The 18,860-nt window shown below is 38.9% G+C and overlaps 1 protein-coding gene across 3 annotated transcripts in view; it reads right to left on the bottom strand.

The window, feature by feature from the left end:
* Positions 1–235: 235 nt before the first annotated feature.
* The window catches only part of LOC126418560 (carbohydrate sulfotransferase 8-like), a 153,772-nt gene continuing 135,147 nt past the window's right edge, over positions 236–18,860 (bottom strand). For 2 of the 3 annotated variants that reach the window (XM_050085375.1, XM_050085374.1), the window contains exons 5-6: positions 12,440–12,711; positions 236–3,693 (exon numbers count right to left, since the gene is read on the bottom strand). In XM_050085375.1, coding sequence (XP_049941332.1) covers positions 3,354–3,693; positions 12,440–12,711 — 612 coding nt within the window. In that variant the 3' untranslated portion in view covers positions 236–3,353. The remainder of the gene's footprint in view (positions 3,694–12,439; positions 12,712–18,860) is intronic. The other variant, XM_050085376.1, reaches the window with a different exon arrangement.

Genomic DNA, 18,860 nt, shown 5'->3' with positions numbered 1-18,860 from the left:
TAGCAGGCGTATACAGTTGTTGAGAGGTGCTATTTTTCAGAATCAGATTGGTGCATACATATTATTCCACATACAAGGTTTTTGGAATAAAGGAGACCACTCACTGAATAGCAGGCGTATACAGTTGTTGAGAGGTGCTATTTTTCAGAATCAGTACTTTCTCAAGCCAGAGCGTGCACTCGCCCCCTGCCCCCCCCCTCCCTGCCCCCCCCTCCCCCCCACACACACACACAAACTACCTATGCCCCTATGTAGTGATGGTTAGATGCACACTGTGTGCCCAGGTGGTACTGTGTGTGTGTGTGTGTGTGTGTGTGTGTGTGTGTGTGTGTGTGTGTGTGTACTCTGGTTTATGATTGATTCTGAAAAATAGTAGTTTTTTTTCTCTTTTATGTATGCCTGTGAAAGACCCCATGCTTCTGCTATTCAGTAAGTGATCTCCTTTACTCCCAAAATTATTTACATTCTACCAGCTCTTTCCTACATATTCTTTCTAGGATGCTAATGAATAGTTAAACACTTTCTTCAGTTCTCCTGTATTTTCTAGTATGTCTGGCATCTTCCTCTCGTCCCTCAGTATTGTGACATTGTTCTACTATATTTTATAGTGAAACAATTTCCAGAACTTTAACTGCTTCAGTTTTGTTTTCCATTCTGCTGTTCTTTTCTTTATCTGAAAATTTATTTCTTCCTCTTTTTTCTAAACTTCTTTTTTTTTTATTTTACTTCCCTTATCTATCATTATTCATTGCTTCTTCTTTGCAACAAACATCTTGTTATTGATATAGTGTTATTCATAACAACCTTCAGGATTTCAGAAGATGAATGTGCAAAAGCTACACGACATGGAAAAAATGGCACCCATCATTGGACAGAGCATCTCTCCAAGCTTCATACATAACAGATGCTGTGGTACAGTTGCACCTCTAGAGGGCAGGCATGTCAGGACATGCAGGCAAATATTGTCATACTGAACTAGTGGCACCTGCTCAGAGGCAACGCAATGGACAGATTTCCTAAAATGGGCCACTGTCATTGTGTCTTCCCAGGCAGTGGCAGACAGTTCAATTAATTGTATGCACATATTGATCTTTGCTACATCACAAATGGTGCATATGTTGAGTGTCTGTAATATGAATTAAAACTTGGGGATGTGCTGGATCCATTGGAATGTTTCTGTTTTGTGTATGTCTTGTAGTCCTCCAGTAATTGTTTTCTAAAACTGCAGAGGTACTCATGAATAACACTGTATTGCAATGCTTCTTTTTAAATAATCTCTTCAAAAAGTTCTAAAGTCCTTGAACGTTTGTAACAATCAAAGAAAGGTGTGCCACATGAGGCTCACACCCAGAGCCCTGAGCACACCTCACTGCCTCACTGTTAGTTCTCTCCATACCTTGGCTTGTTATAACTTTTCATTACTCTACTAACCAGTAAAACTATGTCATCTTAGGAATGTCACTGAGGATGTTATAAAATCAGTCTCTTAAATTCTGAGACAGAATTGCAGGTCATTAGTCACCTTCATGAGGTGAAATGTGCAGAACTGCTGGTAGACACACACAGAAGTACAAGTGAGACACCCCCTAACTTTTGGAACTAATATTGTCTGTCAGTTCTGAAAGCTATACTTTTATGTATGTGTTTATCAGCAATACTATGCATTTTGCTGCATGAAGCTAAGAACTGAGCAGCAGTTCTATCTCATAATTTATTAGCTTTCTCACTTGAAATTTCCTTTGTTACAATTAAGTCAAAGACTCTCCTGTACCTTCATCATAAGGGTGTTAGTCTTTTATGTTTGTGTAAAACTTATATGGAGTTTAAAAGGAATCTGTAGAAGCCTCTGGTTGTAGAAGCTTGGGGCCAGCCTGTGAAGTGTGCTCAAATGGTATCATATTCCCCACAAAAACTTGATCTTGGGTATCAGCCTAACACTGACACATACACTTAACTTGACAAACTGTTCATTGCAACATCTACTGAGGGAAAAAGTAACAATATGATACAGTTTTAAAATAAATTATATTCTTTCTTTACTGGTGTATGTATGTAAGTCTTTATTTGTTTCAGTTCAAAAAATCAAAAGTGGAATATCACTCCCCTTCAGTAAAGTTTTTCTTTGGTTTAGCCATTATGTTATTAGCTGGTACTGAGAAGTGTACACACCAATAAACAACAGATGCATTTATACAGGGTTATTTATAAGTACCTTTCAGGTTTCAGAAAATGACAATGGAAAAACTACTTGACATTCAGAAAATAATGACACACATAACTGGATACAGTGTCTCTCCAAGTTTCAATTCATAATACTCAGTGTAGCATACCAAGCGAGGCGATACAGTGGTTAGCACACTGGACTCTCATTTGGATGACAATGGTTCAAACCTGCATCCGGCCATCCTCATTTAGGTCATCTGTGATTTCCCTGGATTGCTTCAGGCAAATGTTTGGATGGTTCCTTCGAAATGGTGTGGCCGATTCCTTCTCCACCCTCCCTAATCCGATCTTGTGCTCTGTCTCTAATGACCTCGTTGTTGATGGGACATTAAACACTAATCTCCTCCTCCTCTTCCCAATGTGGCCTAGTCGAAGAGGGCAGCAATAAGCAGGAGGAATATCAAATACAGTATATAATGGAGCGTCGGCAGAGAAGGCAGAGCGTGTGCAGAAGTCACTCATTGGGAGGTGGCAGAAGTCAACAACACATGCAAGCAGGGAACTGCAGGTACCACAGTCAACTGTCTGCTGCATTACACACAAGTGTGATCACCTTAATGCCAAAATGCTTCAGCACCTGATCGAGCATGTTTCCCATTGTGACTCCTCTTCTTCAGTAGCAATGATGTTTACCTGACTTCACTCCATGTGATTTCTTTTTATGGGGTTATTTCAAATATTGTGTGACTTTGCTGCCACTGGAATTTAATTTGGAAGAGTTTCTAAGAAGAATAATTAATGGAGAGACAGATATTGACTGTGTCATTTTGTATTGTGTATGCCAATATTTGGATTATCATATAGACATTTGCTGTGTCAGAAATGATGCTGCTACTGAGCACCTTGTAAAGTGTGTTAAAACTCAGAGAGATCCTCTATACACTCATTTGTGTCTATTTTCTGTACTTTTTGTAGCTTTCACACAGTTCTTTTCTGAAACTCGGGAGGTATTTGTGAATAACCTCATACAATTAAAGAGAGTCTAAATTTTGTGGCAGAATGTTTTATTTTTGTTGCTGCTGGTTGCACATTCCTGCCTGTTAGGATATGACCAAAAAACAAACATTTTGCTATATAACTGGAAGTCAGCAACATCAAATATTGGGGAGAGCATTTCTTTCTTGTAACAGTTATTGTGATCTAGCATAGCTGACATACTTCTCTGGAGAGTAATCAAACAGTTCAAAATCGAGCCAGTATTTCTCGTACAGTCTTTCAACTTGCGCCTTTGTCAGCTGCGAGAAGTACCTCCTCTCAGCCTCCGCCCCACCCCCTACAGCTGCTCTGTGCCTCCACTGTGGCTTCACAAGGCCCCACAGTCCTGCTCTGCGGAGGGCGAACTCCTGGTCACGCACCAGTGTCTCCACTTTAGCCACCACGTCATATTTCAGGAGGCACGGAGTGCAGTACAAGTAGTAGGGGATCCAGTGGTCATCGGCTCGCTGTGAAAGGTCAGTGTCCAGGAGGTACCTGTACAGCAATAATGATGCAGCTCTAAGCAAATATTTTCTAGCAAACAAGTCATTGCATTTGTTTACGCAAACAATTTCTGCTAGATTAATTTATTCATAAGAGCTGTTAACTACAGCACCAGTGACTAGGGTCATTACATAAATAATGCTAAAAGTTATTTTTTAAATAGAGTCATTAACGCATGTGTGAAGTTTCAAACAATTCTGACAGCTAAACTGAACTGGACTGTCGAAATGGAGTCTGTGCAAGACATTCGCTACAAGCAACATACTTTAACTGACTTCTTGGTTGTATAAATAGGAACCACAGTCAACATCCACAAACATTTGCGTGATAAGGAGCATGAACCATGGACCTTGCCGTTGGTGGGGAGGCTTGTGTGCCTCAGCGATACAGATAGCCGTACCGTAGGTGCAACCACAACGGAGGGGTATCTGTTTAGAGGCCAGACAAACGTGTGGTTCCTGAAGAGGGGCAGCAGCCTTTTCAGTAGTTGCAAGGGCAACAGTCTGGATGATTGACTGATCTGGCCTTGTAACAATAACCAAAACAGCCTTGCTGTGCTGGTACTGCGAATGGCTGAAAGCAAGGGGAAACTACAGCCGTAATTTTTCCCGAGGGCATGCAGCTTTACTGTATGATTACATGATGATGGCGTCCTCTTGGGTAAAATATTCCGGAGGTAAAATAGTCCCCCATTCGGATATCCGGGCGGGGACTACTCAAGAGGATGTCGTTATCAGGAGAAAGAAAACTGGCGTTCTACGGATCGGAGCGTGGAATGTCAGATCCCTTAATCGGGCAGGTAGGTTAGAAAATTTAAAAAGGGAAATGGATAGGTTGAAGTTAGAAATAGTGGGAATTAGTGAAGTTCGGTGGCAGGAGGAACAAGACTTCTGGTCAGGTGACTACAGGGTTATAAACACAAAATCAAATAGGGGTAATGCAGGAGTAGGTTTAATAATGAATAGGAAAATAGGAATGCGGGTAAGCTACTACAAATAGCATAGTGAACGCATTATTGTGGCCAAGATAGATACGAAGCCCACACCTACTACAGTAGTACAAGTTTATATGCCAACTAGCTCTGCAGATGACGAAGAAATTGAAGAAATGTATGATGAAATAAAAGAAATTATTCAGATTGTGAAGGGAGACGAAAATTTAATAGTCATGGGTGACTGGAATTCGAGTGTAGGAAAAGGGAGAGAAGGAAACATAGTAGGTGAATATGGATTGGGGGACAGAAATGAAAGAGGAAGCCGCCTTGTAGAATTTTGCACAGAGCACAACATAATCATAACTAACACTTGGTTTAAGAATCATGAAAGAAGGTTGTATACATGGAAGAATCCTGGAGATACTAAAAGGTATCAGATAGATTATATAATGGTAAGACAGAGATTTAGGAACCAGGTTTTAAATTGTAAGACATTTCCAGGGGCAGATGTGGACTCTGACCACAATCTATTGGTTATGACCTGTAGATTAAAACTGAAGAAACTGCAAAAAGGTGGGAATTTAAGGAGATGGGACCTGGATAAACTAAAAGAACCAGAGGTTGTACAGAGATTCAGGGAGAGCATAAGGGAGCAATTGACAGGAATGGGGGAAATAAATACAGTAGAAGAAGAATGGGTAGCTTTGAGGGATGAAGTAGTGAAGGCAGCAGAGGATCAAGTAGGTAAAAAGACGAGGGCTAGTAGAAATCCTTGGGTAACAGAAGAAATACTGAATTTAATTGATGAAAGGAGAAAATATAAAAATGCAGTAAGTGAAACAGGCAAAAGGAATACAAACGTCTCAAAAATGAGATCGACAGGAAGTGCAAAATGGCTAAGCATGGCTGGCTAGAGGACAAATGTAAGGATGTAGAGGCCTATCTCACTAGGGGTAAGATAGATACCGCCTACAGGAAAATTAAAGAGACCTTTGGAGATAAGAGAACGACTTGTATGAATATCAAGAGCTCAGATGGAAACCCAGTTCTAAGCAAAGAAGGGAAAGCAGAAAGGTGGAAGGAGTATATAGAGGGTCTATACAAGGGCGATGTACTTGAGGACAATATTATGGAAATGGAAGAGGATGTAGATGAAGATGAAATGGGAGATATGATACTGCGTGAAGAGTTTGACAGAGCACTGAAAGACCTGAGTCGAAACAAGGCCCCCGGAGTAGACAATATTCCATTGGAACTACTGACGGCCGTGGGAGAGCCAGTCCTGACAAAACTCTACCATCTGGTAAGCAAGATGTATGAAACAGGCGAAATACCCTCAGACTTCAAGAAGAATATAATAATTCCAATCCCAAAGAAAGCAGGTGTTGACAGATGTGAAAATTACCGAACTATCAGCTTAATAAGTCACAGCTGCAAAATACTAACACGAATTCTTTACAGACGAATGGAAAAACTAGTAGAAGCCAACCTCGGGGAAGATCAGTTTGGATTCCGTAGAAACACTGGAACACGTGAGGCAATACTGACCTTACGACTTATCTTAGAAGAAAGATTAAGGAAAGGCAAACCTACGTTTCTAGCATTTGTAGACTTAGAGAAAGCTTTTGACAATGTTGACTGGAATACTCTCTTTCAAATTCTAAAGGTGGCAGGGGTAAAATACAGGGAGCGAAAGGCTATTTACAATTTGTACAGAAACAAGATGGCAGTTATAAGAGTCGAGGGACATGAAAGGGAAGCAGTGGTTGGGAAGGGAGTAAGACAGGGTTGTAGCCTCTCCCCGATGTTGTTCAATCTGTATATTGAGCAAGCAGTAAAGGAAACGAAAGAAAAATTAGGAGTAAGTATTAAAATTCATGGAGAAGAAATAAAAACTTTGAGGTTCGCCGATGATATTGTAATTCTGTCAGAGACAGCAAAGGACTTGGAAGAGCAGTTGAATGGAATGGACAGTGTCTTGAAAGGAGGATATAAGATGAACATCAACAAAAGCAAAACAAGGATAATGGAATGTAGTCTAATTAAGTCAGGTGATGCTGAGGGAATTAGATTAGGAAATGAGGCACTTAAAGTAGTAAAGGAGTTTTACTATTTGGGGAGCAAAATAACTGATGATGGTCGAAGTAGAGAGGATATAAAATGTAGGCTGGCAATGGCAAGGAAAGCGTTTCTGAAGAAGAGAAATTTGTTAACATCCAGTATTGATTTAAGTGTCAGGAAGTCATTTCTGAAAGTATTCGTATGGAGTGTAGCCATGTATGGAAGTGAAACATGGACGATAAATAGTTTGGACAAGAAGAGAATAGAAGCTTTCGAAATGTGGTGCAGAAGAATGCTGAAGATTAGATGGGTAGATCACATAACTAATGAGAAGGTATTGAATAGGATTGGGGAGAAGAGAAGTTTGTGGCACAACTTGACCAGAAGAAGGGATCGGTTGGTAGGACATGTTCTGAGGCATCAAGGGATCACCAATTTAGTATTGGAGGGCAGCGTGGAGGGTAAAAATCGTAGAGGGAGACCACGAGATGAATACACTAAGCAGATTCAGAAGGATGTAGGTTGCAGTAGGTACTGGGAGATGAAAAAGCTTGCACAGGATAGAGTAGCATGGAGAGCTGCATCAAACCAGTCTCAGGACTGAAGACCACAACAACAACAACAACAAGGAGCAGTTGATAGGAGGGCTATTGGGCAATGGATGAAGAGAGTTAAAGTGTCAGGAAGTGCAGAAACTTGCACTGCTCTCAACATGGTGAATCTTGCAGATGTACCATCTGCAATTAGAAAAAAAGGAGAAATTCAAGGATGCTCCCACCGCTGGCAAAGTCATGATGACAGACTTTTGGGATGTGATGGCGTTTTTCTTTTGAATGTGTTGCCAAAAGGGTCAACCTTTAATTCAGATGCATATGTAAAGACTCTGAACAAACTTGAGAACTGTTTTTGATGTGTTGGTCTGATAAGAATCAAAAAGAAATGTACAAGCCACTGCCAGGAAGTATTGGAATAATTTGTTGTTAATTCAGAAATTTTTCCTCAGATTTAAATTCACTTCTGGTGCACCTCTCAAGGCCTGTGTGCCAGACTTCAGCATAAAAGTGTTTTTTTCTGAAAAGAGATCTTACTGCAAAAAGTATCCCCACACTGCTATTAAAAGACCAACAGGGTGTGTGGGAGGAAAGTCACATGCTATTTGCAGGAATAAGACCAGAGTGTTTGTTGAAAGGCATTCGCTCTCTCCAATCCCAGCTCTCAGTATAGCACAACATGTTCCTTTCTCTCTTTATCTCTCTGCTACTGGTTTCTGGAGTCTGCCCCATCACTGATCAACTGCTGTGACCCTTCTGAATGGCTGATGGTTTGCTGAAGACTACAAGGTATGCCAAACTTTACCCAAAATTGGACAATATAGACAACTTTAACCCCTTAAATAATCCATTTTTCTTGTTGTTTCCCCTGTATGCATCCAAATTTTGACAACTCCATGGGTGCCAGACCAAAAATCTTGCTCCAGAGGGACAGTCTCACCTGTGCAAAAGTCTCAGAACCCAGGAATATGTTGCCAAATTGGTTGTTGCTTCAACCACCACATTTCCCAGACCTGGCACTCAAATTTCCATTTTTTTTGGGTGACTTAAGGATTCTCTGCATAGGACATACTTTGTAAATTATGAGAGTGTAATTTGTGCAGTAGAAACATCACTACAAGAACAAGATGACAACTTTTGTCAACAGGGAATGTACGCTCATACATAACACTAGTGTAAGACCATAGAACACAATGGAGACTATGTAGAAAAATAGCACAGATAAAACAAATGTCGAATGATACAAATTCTAAGAATATGTTCTGAGAAAAAAATTGTGGTACATAATTTATTGAGTGACCCTTGAGCTCTCATATTCACTGCAAAATTATCTCTTTGAGAAATCATTTACAGCTGTATCTGTATTCTGCAAGCCATGTTACGATGTGTGGCATTTCATTATTTCCCTCCTTACCTATTTCATTTGCGAATAGTGCATGGGACTAAGAACTGACAGTAAACATCCATATGAGCTTTAACTGCTCTGAAGTTCTCATCATAGGCAGTTTATGTGACGTATGTCCCTGTCCAAGTCTTTCTCAGTTTTGACGGTAAATCACTCCATGATGCACAACATGTTTTTGTAGTGATCATCACTAGAGTTTGTTCAGCATCTCCATAATGCTCTTGTGCTTACTAAATGATCATGTGATCAAATATACCACTCTTTGTTGGATCTTCTCTATGTATTCTGTTAAATCAACCAAGTAATGGCCCCTAACTGATAAGTAATACTCAAGAATCAATTGAATGAGTGAATGAAATAGATGTCCTTAAGAAAATCCCAATGAATCTCAGTTCTGCATCTGCTTTCTCTACTATTTGTATTTCCAGTTTAGATCATTCCCAGGTATTCACAAATTACTATTTCCACCAGTCTGTCACAATTAGTGTAACCATATAGCAGTCGACTTCTTTGTCCATCTATGCACAACTTATGTTCAGGGTCAACTGCCTGGCCCTGCACCAGTCATCAATCCTCTGCAGCTCACCACCGTCTCCTGGCATTGTGACCGAACTAACACATGATGGCATTATCTGCAAACAGCAGCAAAGAGTTTTTGGCATTATGCACTAAGTGACATGTATATTGTAAACTACAGCAAACCGTGTAACTCTTACTTAGTGTACCTAAAAATTTCCTTTGCACCTGTCAGTTTCATTTAATTGAGAACACTAAGAAGAACAGTTTCCAAGTTATTCTTAGTAACAGAGGTTTAGGTGCAATCTGCTGATTTAGTTTTCTTTCCCTTTTTTATTTTTATTTATTTTTTCACAATTCAGAACTTTACAGTCTTCTGAATAAACAGTATAAATATTAACCCTACACAAGCTGAGTCTCATAAAAAGGAATATTTATGAATATAAAGGGAAAGGTTGATTTGGCAGTGTGCTATACTTGTACAGCATTTCCCCACTGCTGCCTGTTTCTTGGCATAGGTCCTTCAGCAGAAATGACGATGTTTATTGTTTTGATGAGTCTAGTTCTAGTACATGTGGTGCTTGAGTAGTAAGCATTTTATGTTGCATTTAGATGATGTTGTTAGAAATGGAGCACAATGTCAAATTGGAAAAGGATGGGGGAGGAAAAATGGGCATGCCGTTTTGAAAAGCCCCATGCAGACATTTATGTTAACTGATTTGAAGAAACTATATAAAAACCATAATCTGGATGACTGGATGGGAATTTGAACATGGCCCATCCAAAACATGAATCCAGTGTTTTCTAGTTCTCAGACTCTTAAATAGAATTATGACCTAGATTATTTACTTCATCTTTGTGCAGTAACACAGTTATTAAATGGAATCTGGTTGATGAAATAAAAACAGTACTGTCATTGACTGGATCTCACTACACTACAAGACCCAAAAGATGGCAGATACCAACTGCCAGCACAATGCTGAATTCCTCGACTTCCTGGGGTTGTTCAATATAGTTTCATGCTGTCATCTAATGAATTAACTGTGAGTGTAGCCCAAGTGAGTGTTATAGGAACATTACTTTTACAAAATACAAGGTGTTTATTTTAACTTGCGACAACTAAATATGTCAAAAACAAAGCATCATACAAATAAAATGTTCTGTATGAAAAGTTGATATTACTAAAGAGGACAACAGTTTGTGTTACAACTGGCCACCTCCTACCCACCCCTCCTGTGGGCAAGGGGTCAATTTTGTGTTTCCAAATGGGAACCCTCATTTTTATCGCATATTTGAATTCTACACCAAAAAAGACTTATGGCTTACTCAGACCATCGTTTCCCATCCATAGTAGATGGCACTGTTATCATAAATATCAAGTGTGCCTGTTTCTGCAATTAAGAACCAATGCATTTGACTCTACATTTCATTTACAACGTAAATGTAATCAATAAATGAAAAGCACCAGTTTGCTTTTGTTCTACAATATTACTTTTATTGCTAACTGGTTTTCGGCTTACAAGGCCATCTTCAGACATTTTAATATGGTAAATGTAAACCTTTGTGTACTAACAGTTGATACTTATGTTCAAAATTTACTTTACAGTTGGAAATTTGATTGTGCAGTACAATATGGTTTCGGTTTGTATTCTCTCAGTAGCCACATTGCACCCAACATGAGAGTTACAGCAGTTGGATAGAAATACGCACTGAAATGAATCACTCTGATGGCGAGGTTTGAGGGTGGCCACCAACAAAGAACATCCTGATGGTTTGGAGACTCACCAAACTCAACACTGCAGGGAACAGAAAACTGTATTACAAACAGATAGCTTACTTTCCAGAGATTTTGAGGTATAACCATATTATTTACACTGCACAATCACATTTGCAACTATTCAAGTAATGTCTGAATATCAGTAGCAACCATTAAAACACAAAGCTTTACATTTACATCATAAATGAAATACAGAGTTAGTATTGGTTCTTAATTGCAAAAGAAGATACACCTGATATTTGTCAATTACAGCACCATCTGCCATGAATGGGAAACAATTGTTTGGGGAAACTGTACATATTTTTGACATAGAATTCAAATTCAAATATGCAATAAAATGGGGGGGGGGGGGGATGCTATTTGAAAAAACAATGTTGAGTCCATCCACACAGGAGGGGTCATTATTAGGAGGTGGCCAGCTGCAGCACAGACAGGTATTCTCTTTATTAATAGTAACTTCTCCCCTAGAACACTTTTTCTCATGCGATGCATTGTTTTCCAGGTAGCCTATTTAGCTGCCTCAGGTTGAAACAAACACCCTGTATATGTGAATGGTATAGTGGATTGGCAGTTGATCCTCAACATAAAAAATGTGCTTTGTGCATAAATAGGCAGAGCGACCATTATTGTATGATCACACAATTGCATAACAATCACTGGAAGCAATCACTTCCATTAAATGTTTGGGAGAATGTGTATGGTGCAGTTTAAATGTGAACAATCACATAAAACTGATTACAGGATGCCAGACTGAGAGTCATCTATGAACATGTTAGTTTACAAAACCTTACAAAACCTGGGTCCTACAGACAACTGAAGAAAAGTAACCCAACATAGGAATTACATGCATCTAGTTTTTATACTGTTACAAGTTTGGATGGTTGATTTGAAAACAAAAACTTTGTAGTCGTATGCACAAACTGAAATTCATGCCTGGTTCCTGTCTTCATCCATGTGGATGTTATAGTCTTGTGAAAATGGTTAAATATTTTTGAAACACCCTGTATAATGGACCTCTATGTATTGCTGCCATTAGAAATGAAAATAAAGATTAGATTAATTAGAGTTCACAGGGAGGTATTTAAATAACTATTCTTCTCATGATCTGTATGTGAATGGAACACATAGAAATCATAATATTTGGTGCAATGGAAATATCTTCTGCCATAAACCCATAAACTTCAAAGAGATTTGCAGAATATGGATGTAGGTGTAGAGTACACATGTGTGTCCCCGGAGTCTTTCGCGATGGCATACATGAATAAAACGTTTTCGGTTTTCAAGGTGCATCAGTTCGAATAAAATCCTCGAGCTTTTGAGGACTTTATTCGAATTGATGTTGCTTGAAAACCGGGAACATTTTATTTTAGAGTACACATAGCTTTTTCTGTATATGATTATAGCCCTAGTGCCACTTAACAACTAGTATCTCAAGAGTCTGTATTATAAAACATTTTGTACCATAATGTTATTAGAATTAAGAATCAAATAACCTTACAAATTCCTCAAATGTTGGTTCTATGCCAACAGGCTCTGGTAGTGCAGCATCTCTCATGTACTGCCCTGGTTTCAGTAGTCTCATAGTTTTAGTCGAGTTTCCTCCGTGTCGGTAACGGGCTACTATTTGTCTTCCGTAGCGCAGGTAGTAATGTTTCGTTCCATGCTCAGCACCAATTTGCATATTCTCAAGTTTATCACGATAAGCAGACAGAATTCTTGAGAATGGATGACGAACAACTAACAACTTTAGTGTTGTCAAGAATGCCTGTGGATAAATATTCAATTAGTTTATTTATAGTATAGTTGATGTTTATGTGAACAGAAAAAAGAAAATCAATCAAAGAATTCATATGAATAAAACAAAAAAAAACAAAAAACAAAAAAAGGTAATATTCTAGGATCATCAAGGAAGAACAGAAATATTCCAGGCAGCTAGATTATGAATATTGAGAAATTTTATGCACAATTGTATTTCACATAATCTGTAATTTGATATGACATGCATACTGTAAACCAGTTACATCTACTCACCACTAGTGTCCATAATAATTACAGTATTACCTTTGAGATTTTCATTGTGATGTACACTGCAAAAAGTAGTAACAAGATTCATTGAAAATAATCAGTGTTTGAAATTATAATATGGACAGATGAAGAGTCTATTCATCAAGAGAAAGTACATACACTGATGAAAAAAATAATCACAATACCATAATTTAAGTAAGGCAGACTAATGAAATTTCAGGCATACATTTGTCTAGGTAACATATGTAGTGATTAACACTGCAAGATCACAGGTTGATGTAAGCAAGAGATAAGCAATTGCAAATGTGAAATGCTGGTATATTAACAACAGGTGTAACCACCAGAATGTTGAATGCAATCATTCCAACATGCATGCGCTGTGTTGCACAAGTGGCAAAAATCTCAGTTTGTGGGATGGAGTTCCATTCCTGTTGCACTTGACTGGTCAATACAGGGATGGTTAATGCTGTTTGTGGATGACACAGGAGTTGTCGTCTAATGATGTCCCATATGTGCTCAATCAGAGACAGATCTGGTGATCAAGCAGGCCAAGGTGACATGTCAACACTCTGTAGAGAATATTGGGTTACAATAGTGATATATGTGTGAGTGTTATCCTGTTGGAAAACACTCCATGGAATACAGTTCATGAATGGCAGCACAACAGTTTGAATCACCATATTGACATATAAATTTGCACTCAGAGTGTGTGGGATAACCACGAGAGAGCTCCTGCTGACATACACAATTGCACCCCTGACCATAGCTCCGGCTATAGGTCCAGTCTGTCGAACAAGCAGACAGATTGGTTGCACACCCTCAACTGGCCTCCATACATACAATCAGGACTGGCATCAAAGCAGAACCAGTTTTCATCAGAAAACATAACAGAGTTCCACCCCGCCCTCCAATGATCTCTCGCTTGACACTGTTGAAGTCATAATAAGCAGTGGTTTGAGGTCTGTGGAATGCATGCTACAGGGTGTCTGGGTCAGAGATGTTCTTGAAGTAACTGATTTGCCACTGTTGTGCAAACTGCTGCTCAAATTGCTGACAGAAATGCAGTACAGTGTACCAGAGCCATATGCTGAACATGGTCTTCCTTCTCGATAGTGCCATGTGGGCATCCAGAGCTCCATCTTATTGTGACTGTACATTCTTGTGACCACCACTACAAGCAATCATTTTCATTAGGTACACCCCTGCCAAGTCTTTCTGCTATATTGCAGACGGAAGGTCTAGCTTCTTGTAGACCTATTACACAACCTATTTCAAACTCAGTGAGGTGCTGATAATGGCATCTTTGTCACCTTGAAGGCATTCTTTACTAACATCAACTCATATTGGAATATTATTGAAAGGGAAACAGGGCAACCAAGAGCACAGGAAGACTTTAGTGCCATAAAACTGAATGGCAAGTGTACTAACAAACAATCAGAAATTGAAAATATTTTCAATAATCTTTTTTAAATGTTGTGGAGCAAATAGGATCTAGATCTTCACTAGAAGAGGCAAGGCTACTAATAGAAGAGGCCATACCTGTGCAGTTTGAAACAACTGTATTTCCACCAACCTCTCCCTCTGAAATCAGTAAAATAATAAACTCACTGAAAAGTAAAAGCTCTTACGGAATTGATGGCATTTCCAGCAAGGTACTTAAAGCTTGTTCCCTACAGATAAGTAGGATTCTCAGCCACATATGTAATAGCTCTTTGGAGCAGGGTGTTTTCCCCGATAGGCTGAAATATGCCATTGTAAAACCATTGCATAAAAAGAGGGATACATTGGGTGTCTACAACTACCACCCAATCTCTCCTCTGACAGCCTTATCAAAATTTTTTGAGGAAGTAATGTATACAAGAATAGCATCCCATATTTGTAAAAATAAAGTACTAACAAAATGTCAGTTTGGTTTTCACAAAGGCTTTTCAACAGAAAATGCTATATACGCTTTCACTGATCAAATATTAAATGCTATGAATAACCGGATATCGCCCATTGGTATTTTTTGTGATCTCTCAAAGGCCTTTGATTGTGTAAATCATTGAATTCTTTTAGATAAGCTAAATCATTATGGTTTGAGGGGGGCAGTGCACAAATGGTTTATTTCATACTTAACTGGAAGAATGCAGAAAGTTGAAATAAGTGGTTCATGTAATGTTAAAACAGCTGATACCTCAAACTGGGGGGCTATCAAGTACGGGGTCCCACAGGGTTCGGTCTTAGGTCCTTTACTGTTCTTGATATACATTAATGACTTACCATTCCACATTGATGAAGATGCAAAGTTAGTTCTTTTTGCTGATAATACAAGTATAGTAATAACATCCAAAAACCAAGAACTAAGTTACGTAATTGTAAATGATGTTTTTCACAAAATTATTAAGTGGTTCTCAGCAAACGGACTCTCTTTAAATTTTGATAAAACACAGTATATACAGTTCCATACAGTAAATGGCACAACTCAAGTAATAAATATAGACTTTGAACAGAAGTCTGTAGCTAAGGTAGAATTTTCAAAATTTTTAGGTGTGTCCATTGATGAAAGGTTAAACTGGAAGCAACACATTGATGGTCTGCTGAAACGTCTGAGTTCAGCTATGTATGCTATTAGGGTTATTGCAAATTTTGGTGATAAGAATCTCAGTAAATTAGCTTACTATGCCTACTTTCATTCACTGCTTTCGTGTGGCATCATATTCTGGGGTAATTCATTGTTGAGTAGAAAAGTATTCATTGCTCAAAAACGTGTAATCAGAATAATTGCTGGAGCCCACTCACAGTCATCCTGCAGACATCTATTTAAGGATCTAGGGATCCTCACAGTATATATATTCACTTATGAAATTTGTTGTTAATAATCCAACCCAGTTCAAAAGTAATAGCAGTGTGCATAGCTATAACACCAGGAGAAAGGATGACCTTCACTATGCAGGGTTAAATCTGACTTTGGCACAGAAAGGGGTAAATTATGCTGCCACAAAAGTCTTTGGTCACCTACCAAACAGCATCCTAAGCCTGACAGATAGCCAACCAACATTTAAAAATAAATTAAAAGAATTTCTAGATGACAACTCCTTCTACTCATTGGCTGAATTTTTAGATATAAATTAAGGGAGGGAAAAAAAACTTAAACATTAGTGTCATGCAATATTTTGTGTAATGTAATATCTTGTACAGACATCTTTTATTAACCTGACACATTCCACATCATTACGAAGTGTCGTATTCATGATCTATGGAACAAGTATTAATCTAATCTAATCTAATCTAATCTCATGTCTAATCTTGAAGGTAACTAATGCTCATGACTATCACAGTGCGCATTTAAAGCAAGGCTCATATGTATTCTCATAATGGCGCTATTTGCACCACTCTTATGTGACTGGCATGAAATCTGAACAGACATCATCTGTCAGATGCAGAACCACACCTACCAACTTTTGTTTATGTCGCACAACTCCTCCTTTGTGTTGCAACTTTTTTCCATGACCGTATATAAGATATGGAAGTGCATAAGGTTTCAGAGGCAGTGGCTTTTCTATGTGTGGTGGGCAAAATTCCAGACAGAATGGACTTCATTTCAGAGTATGATGTTAGGAAGTCATAATCTTGTTGACGCAGCTGATTAATGCATTCTAGGCTTGGACAGTATTGAGTAACAAGAGATGTTTTTTGGTACAATCAGTAGCACTAGGGTTGGATGTCATGGCCTGGGAAATCTGCTGCCATTTACCTTTCTCACTGTTCATTGTTTATCTGTAATGCCCACTAAAGAACTGTTTTCAGGAAAAAGAGAAAGGTTCAACAGATGGAAGGAAGATCACGTGCATACAGTAACAGCTGGATAACGATGTGGTACTATTAGGTGAAAATGGTGATCTGTAGCTATTGGAAGGAACTGAAGATGAATCTTATATAAATACAGTAGTGATTCACAAAAAAAGATTTTTGTACTGGCAGGTTTTTAAGTACTTGGGTTGCAAGATACACAATGATATGACTTCTGAAGAAACAGTGAAAACAGGAACAACATGGCCAAAAATTTATGTCTGTCTGCAATCAACACTGCTGCTTGTAGTGCACATAAAAGGAATCACTAGTAAGAAATACTTTTAATTGTATTTTTAATTTCTTATTTTGTCTCATGGGAAGTTATTGAAAACTTTTGCTACTTTATTTCAAGATGTGTATATTTCAGTTTATCTTGAAAATATTTCTATTACAAGGGATAAACACTGCTGATGAACACTGGGAAGTGAGTGTAATGATTTGTAAGAGGTGGTGCTCTTTGAAATCAGTGTGGCTACATATTCCATGTGAGTGTAACAGTGAAGCTGTTGTGTGTTAATAGTTACATTCTGCTTGTCTTTATGCTGATTTCTAACATTTTATACATGGGTTAACTTTGGATGAGTCTCAGGCAACCCAAACTGAAGATATTTTCTCATTTATTAATTGTTTTATGTGGTCAGTGAATTTGGAAATGGCTGTCCAATAGAGTGACCTAATCATTCTTAAGTTGAGAAAAAAAGTCATAAACCAATTAGAATTTGAATTTGAGGATACAGACATTTATTATATTATCAGTATGACAACAACTAAACTAGCTGTGCGCATGAACGGACACAGACGAACTGTCCACCTAGGAGATGTCCAATACCCAGTAGCAGAGCATGCCCTCCAGCATAATTCTAGGTAATTCTAGCGACCTAGGAACCTGCTACACCGTACGTTCCATTTGGCTTCTCCCGCCCAACACCAGTCCCTCGGAACTGTGGAGATGGGAACTTGCACTCCAACAAATCCTTTCATCCCACCATCCCCCTGGACTGAACCTACATTAAACAACCTCACTCCCATTTACTCTTCGGTCTTCTCCTCTTTCCCTTTCCTCTTTAGCCATTCACGCATCTTTCCATCCTACATAGTTGTGTTTATCTATACTATATACCTCTTTACTTCTGTATGCATCCTCTTTGGTTTGAAGCTGGCACAGTACTTACAGTAGAATATCTTTGGCTTCCCTCTGACAACCATGCCTCCATCCTTACTACCCTCCCTGTTTACCTTTCCCTGTTGCTTCATAACCTGGGTTGTGAGTAGCTGAATCCACTTTCCATTCTTTCCTTTCTTTCCCCTCTCTCCTCCCTGATGAAGGAACAAAGTTCCGAAAACTAGGAACATAAATTTTCTGTTCTGTTTTGTGTATCTATTGGCTGTACTGAGCTGAGGTAAGTACTGGTCAGCCCCTCCATCTCTTTGTTAGTATTTGTTTCATTTATTATAGGCTGTGTTAATAAGGATGACTGTGACTGACTGACAATATAAATGAAAATGTTACAATTTCTGGGCCTGTCTTAACACTGCATGTTATTGACTACCTATATCAATGGCTACTCCAGCACCATCAGGATGACTACTGTTAGTCAAAAGCACTGGTGCTACCTTGCAGCAACAGGAGAGGTGGCCGGGAGATGAGGTGCAGCTAGCACAGATTCCTTTGATTCCCGCCTTGCCACAGCAGGGTGGCTTGTGTGCCAATGCAACACAGATAGTTGTACCAATGGGACAACTTCATCAGTGGGTTATCTGTATAGAGGCCATACTAACATAAGGGGTTGAACAAAAATATGGAAACACCATGGCTTGAACATAGATGCAGATTCTAACCAAACCTGCAGGTTGGGCTGTTGTATTTGACCATTAAATGCACCTGTGTAATGCCCTCAATATGTTTCAAGTGGCAGTTGTGGTCAGAACTGTGTTCTGTGTAGCTGTGAGTGTATTATGCAAAGCTGAGACAATTTGAATGTAGGCAAATTGTTGGTGCTTGTATAGTGGATGCTTCCATAACCAAGATAGTCAAAGTGTTTGGTATTTCAAGAG

Source organism: Schistocerca serialis, chromosome 9 (assembly GCF_023864345.2).
Source record: "Schistocerca serialis cubense isolate TAMUIC-IGC-003099 chromosome 9, iqSchSeri2.2, whole genome shotgun sequence".
NCBI lineage: Eukaryota > Metazoa > Arthropoda > Insecta > Orthoptera > Acrididae > Schistocerca > Schistocerca serialis.
The sequence above is the reverse complement of the archived record's forward strand: the minus strand, read 5'-3'. Positions and strand labels throughout refer to the sequence as shown.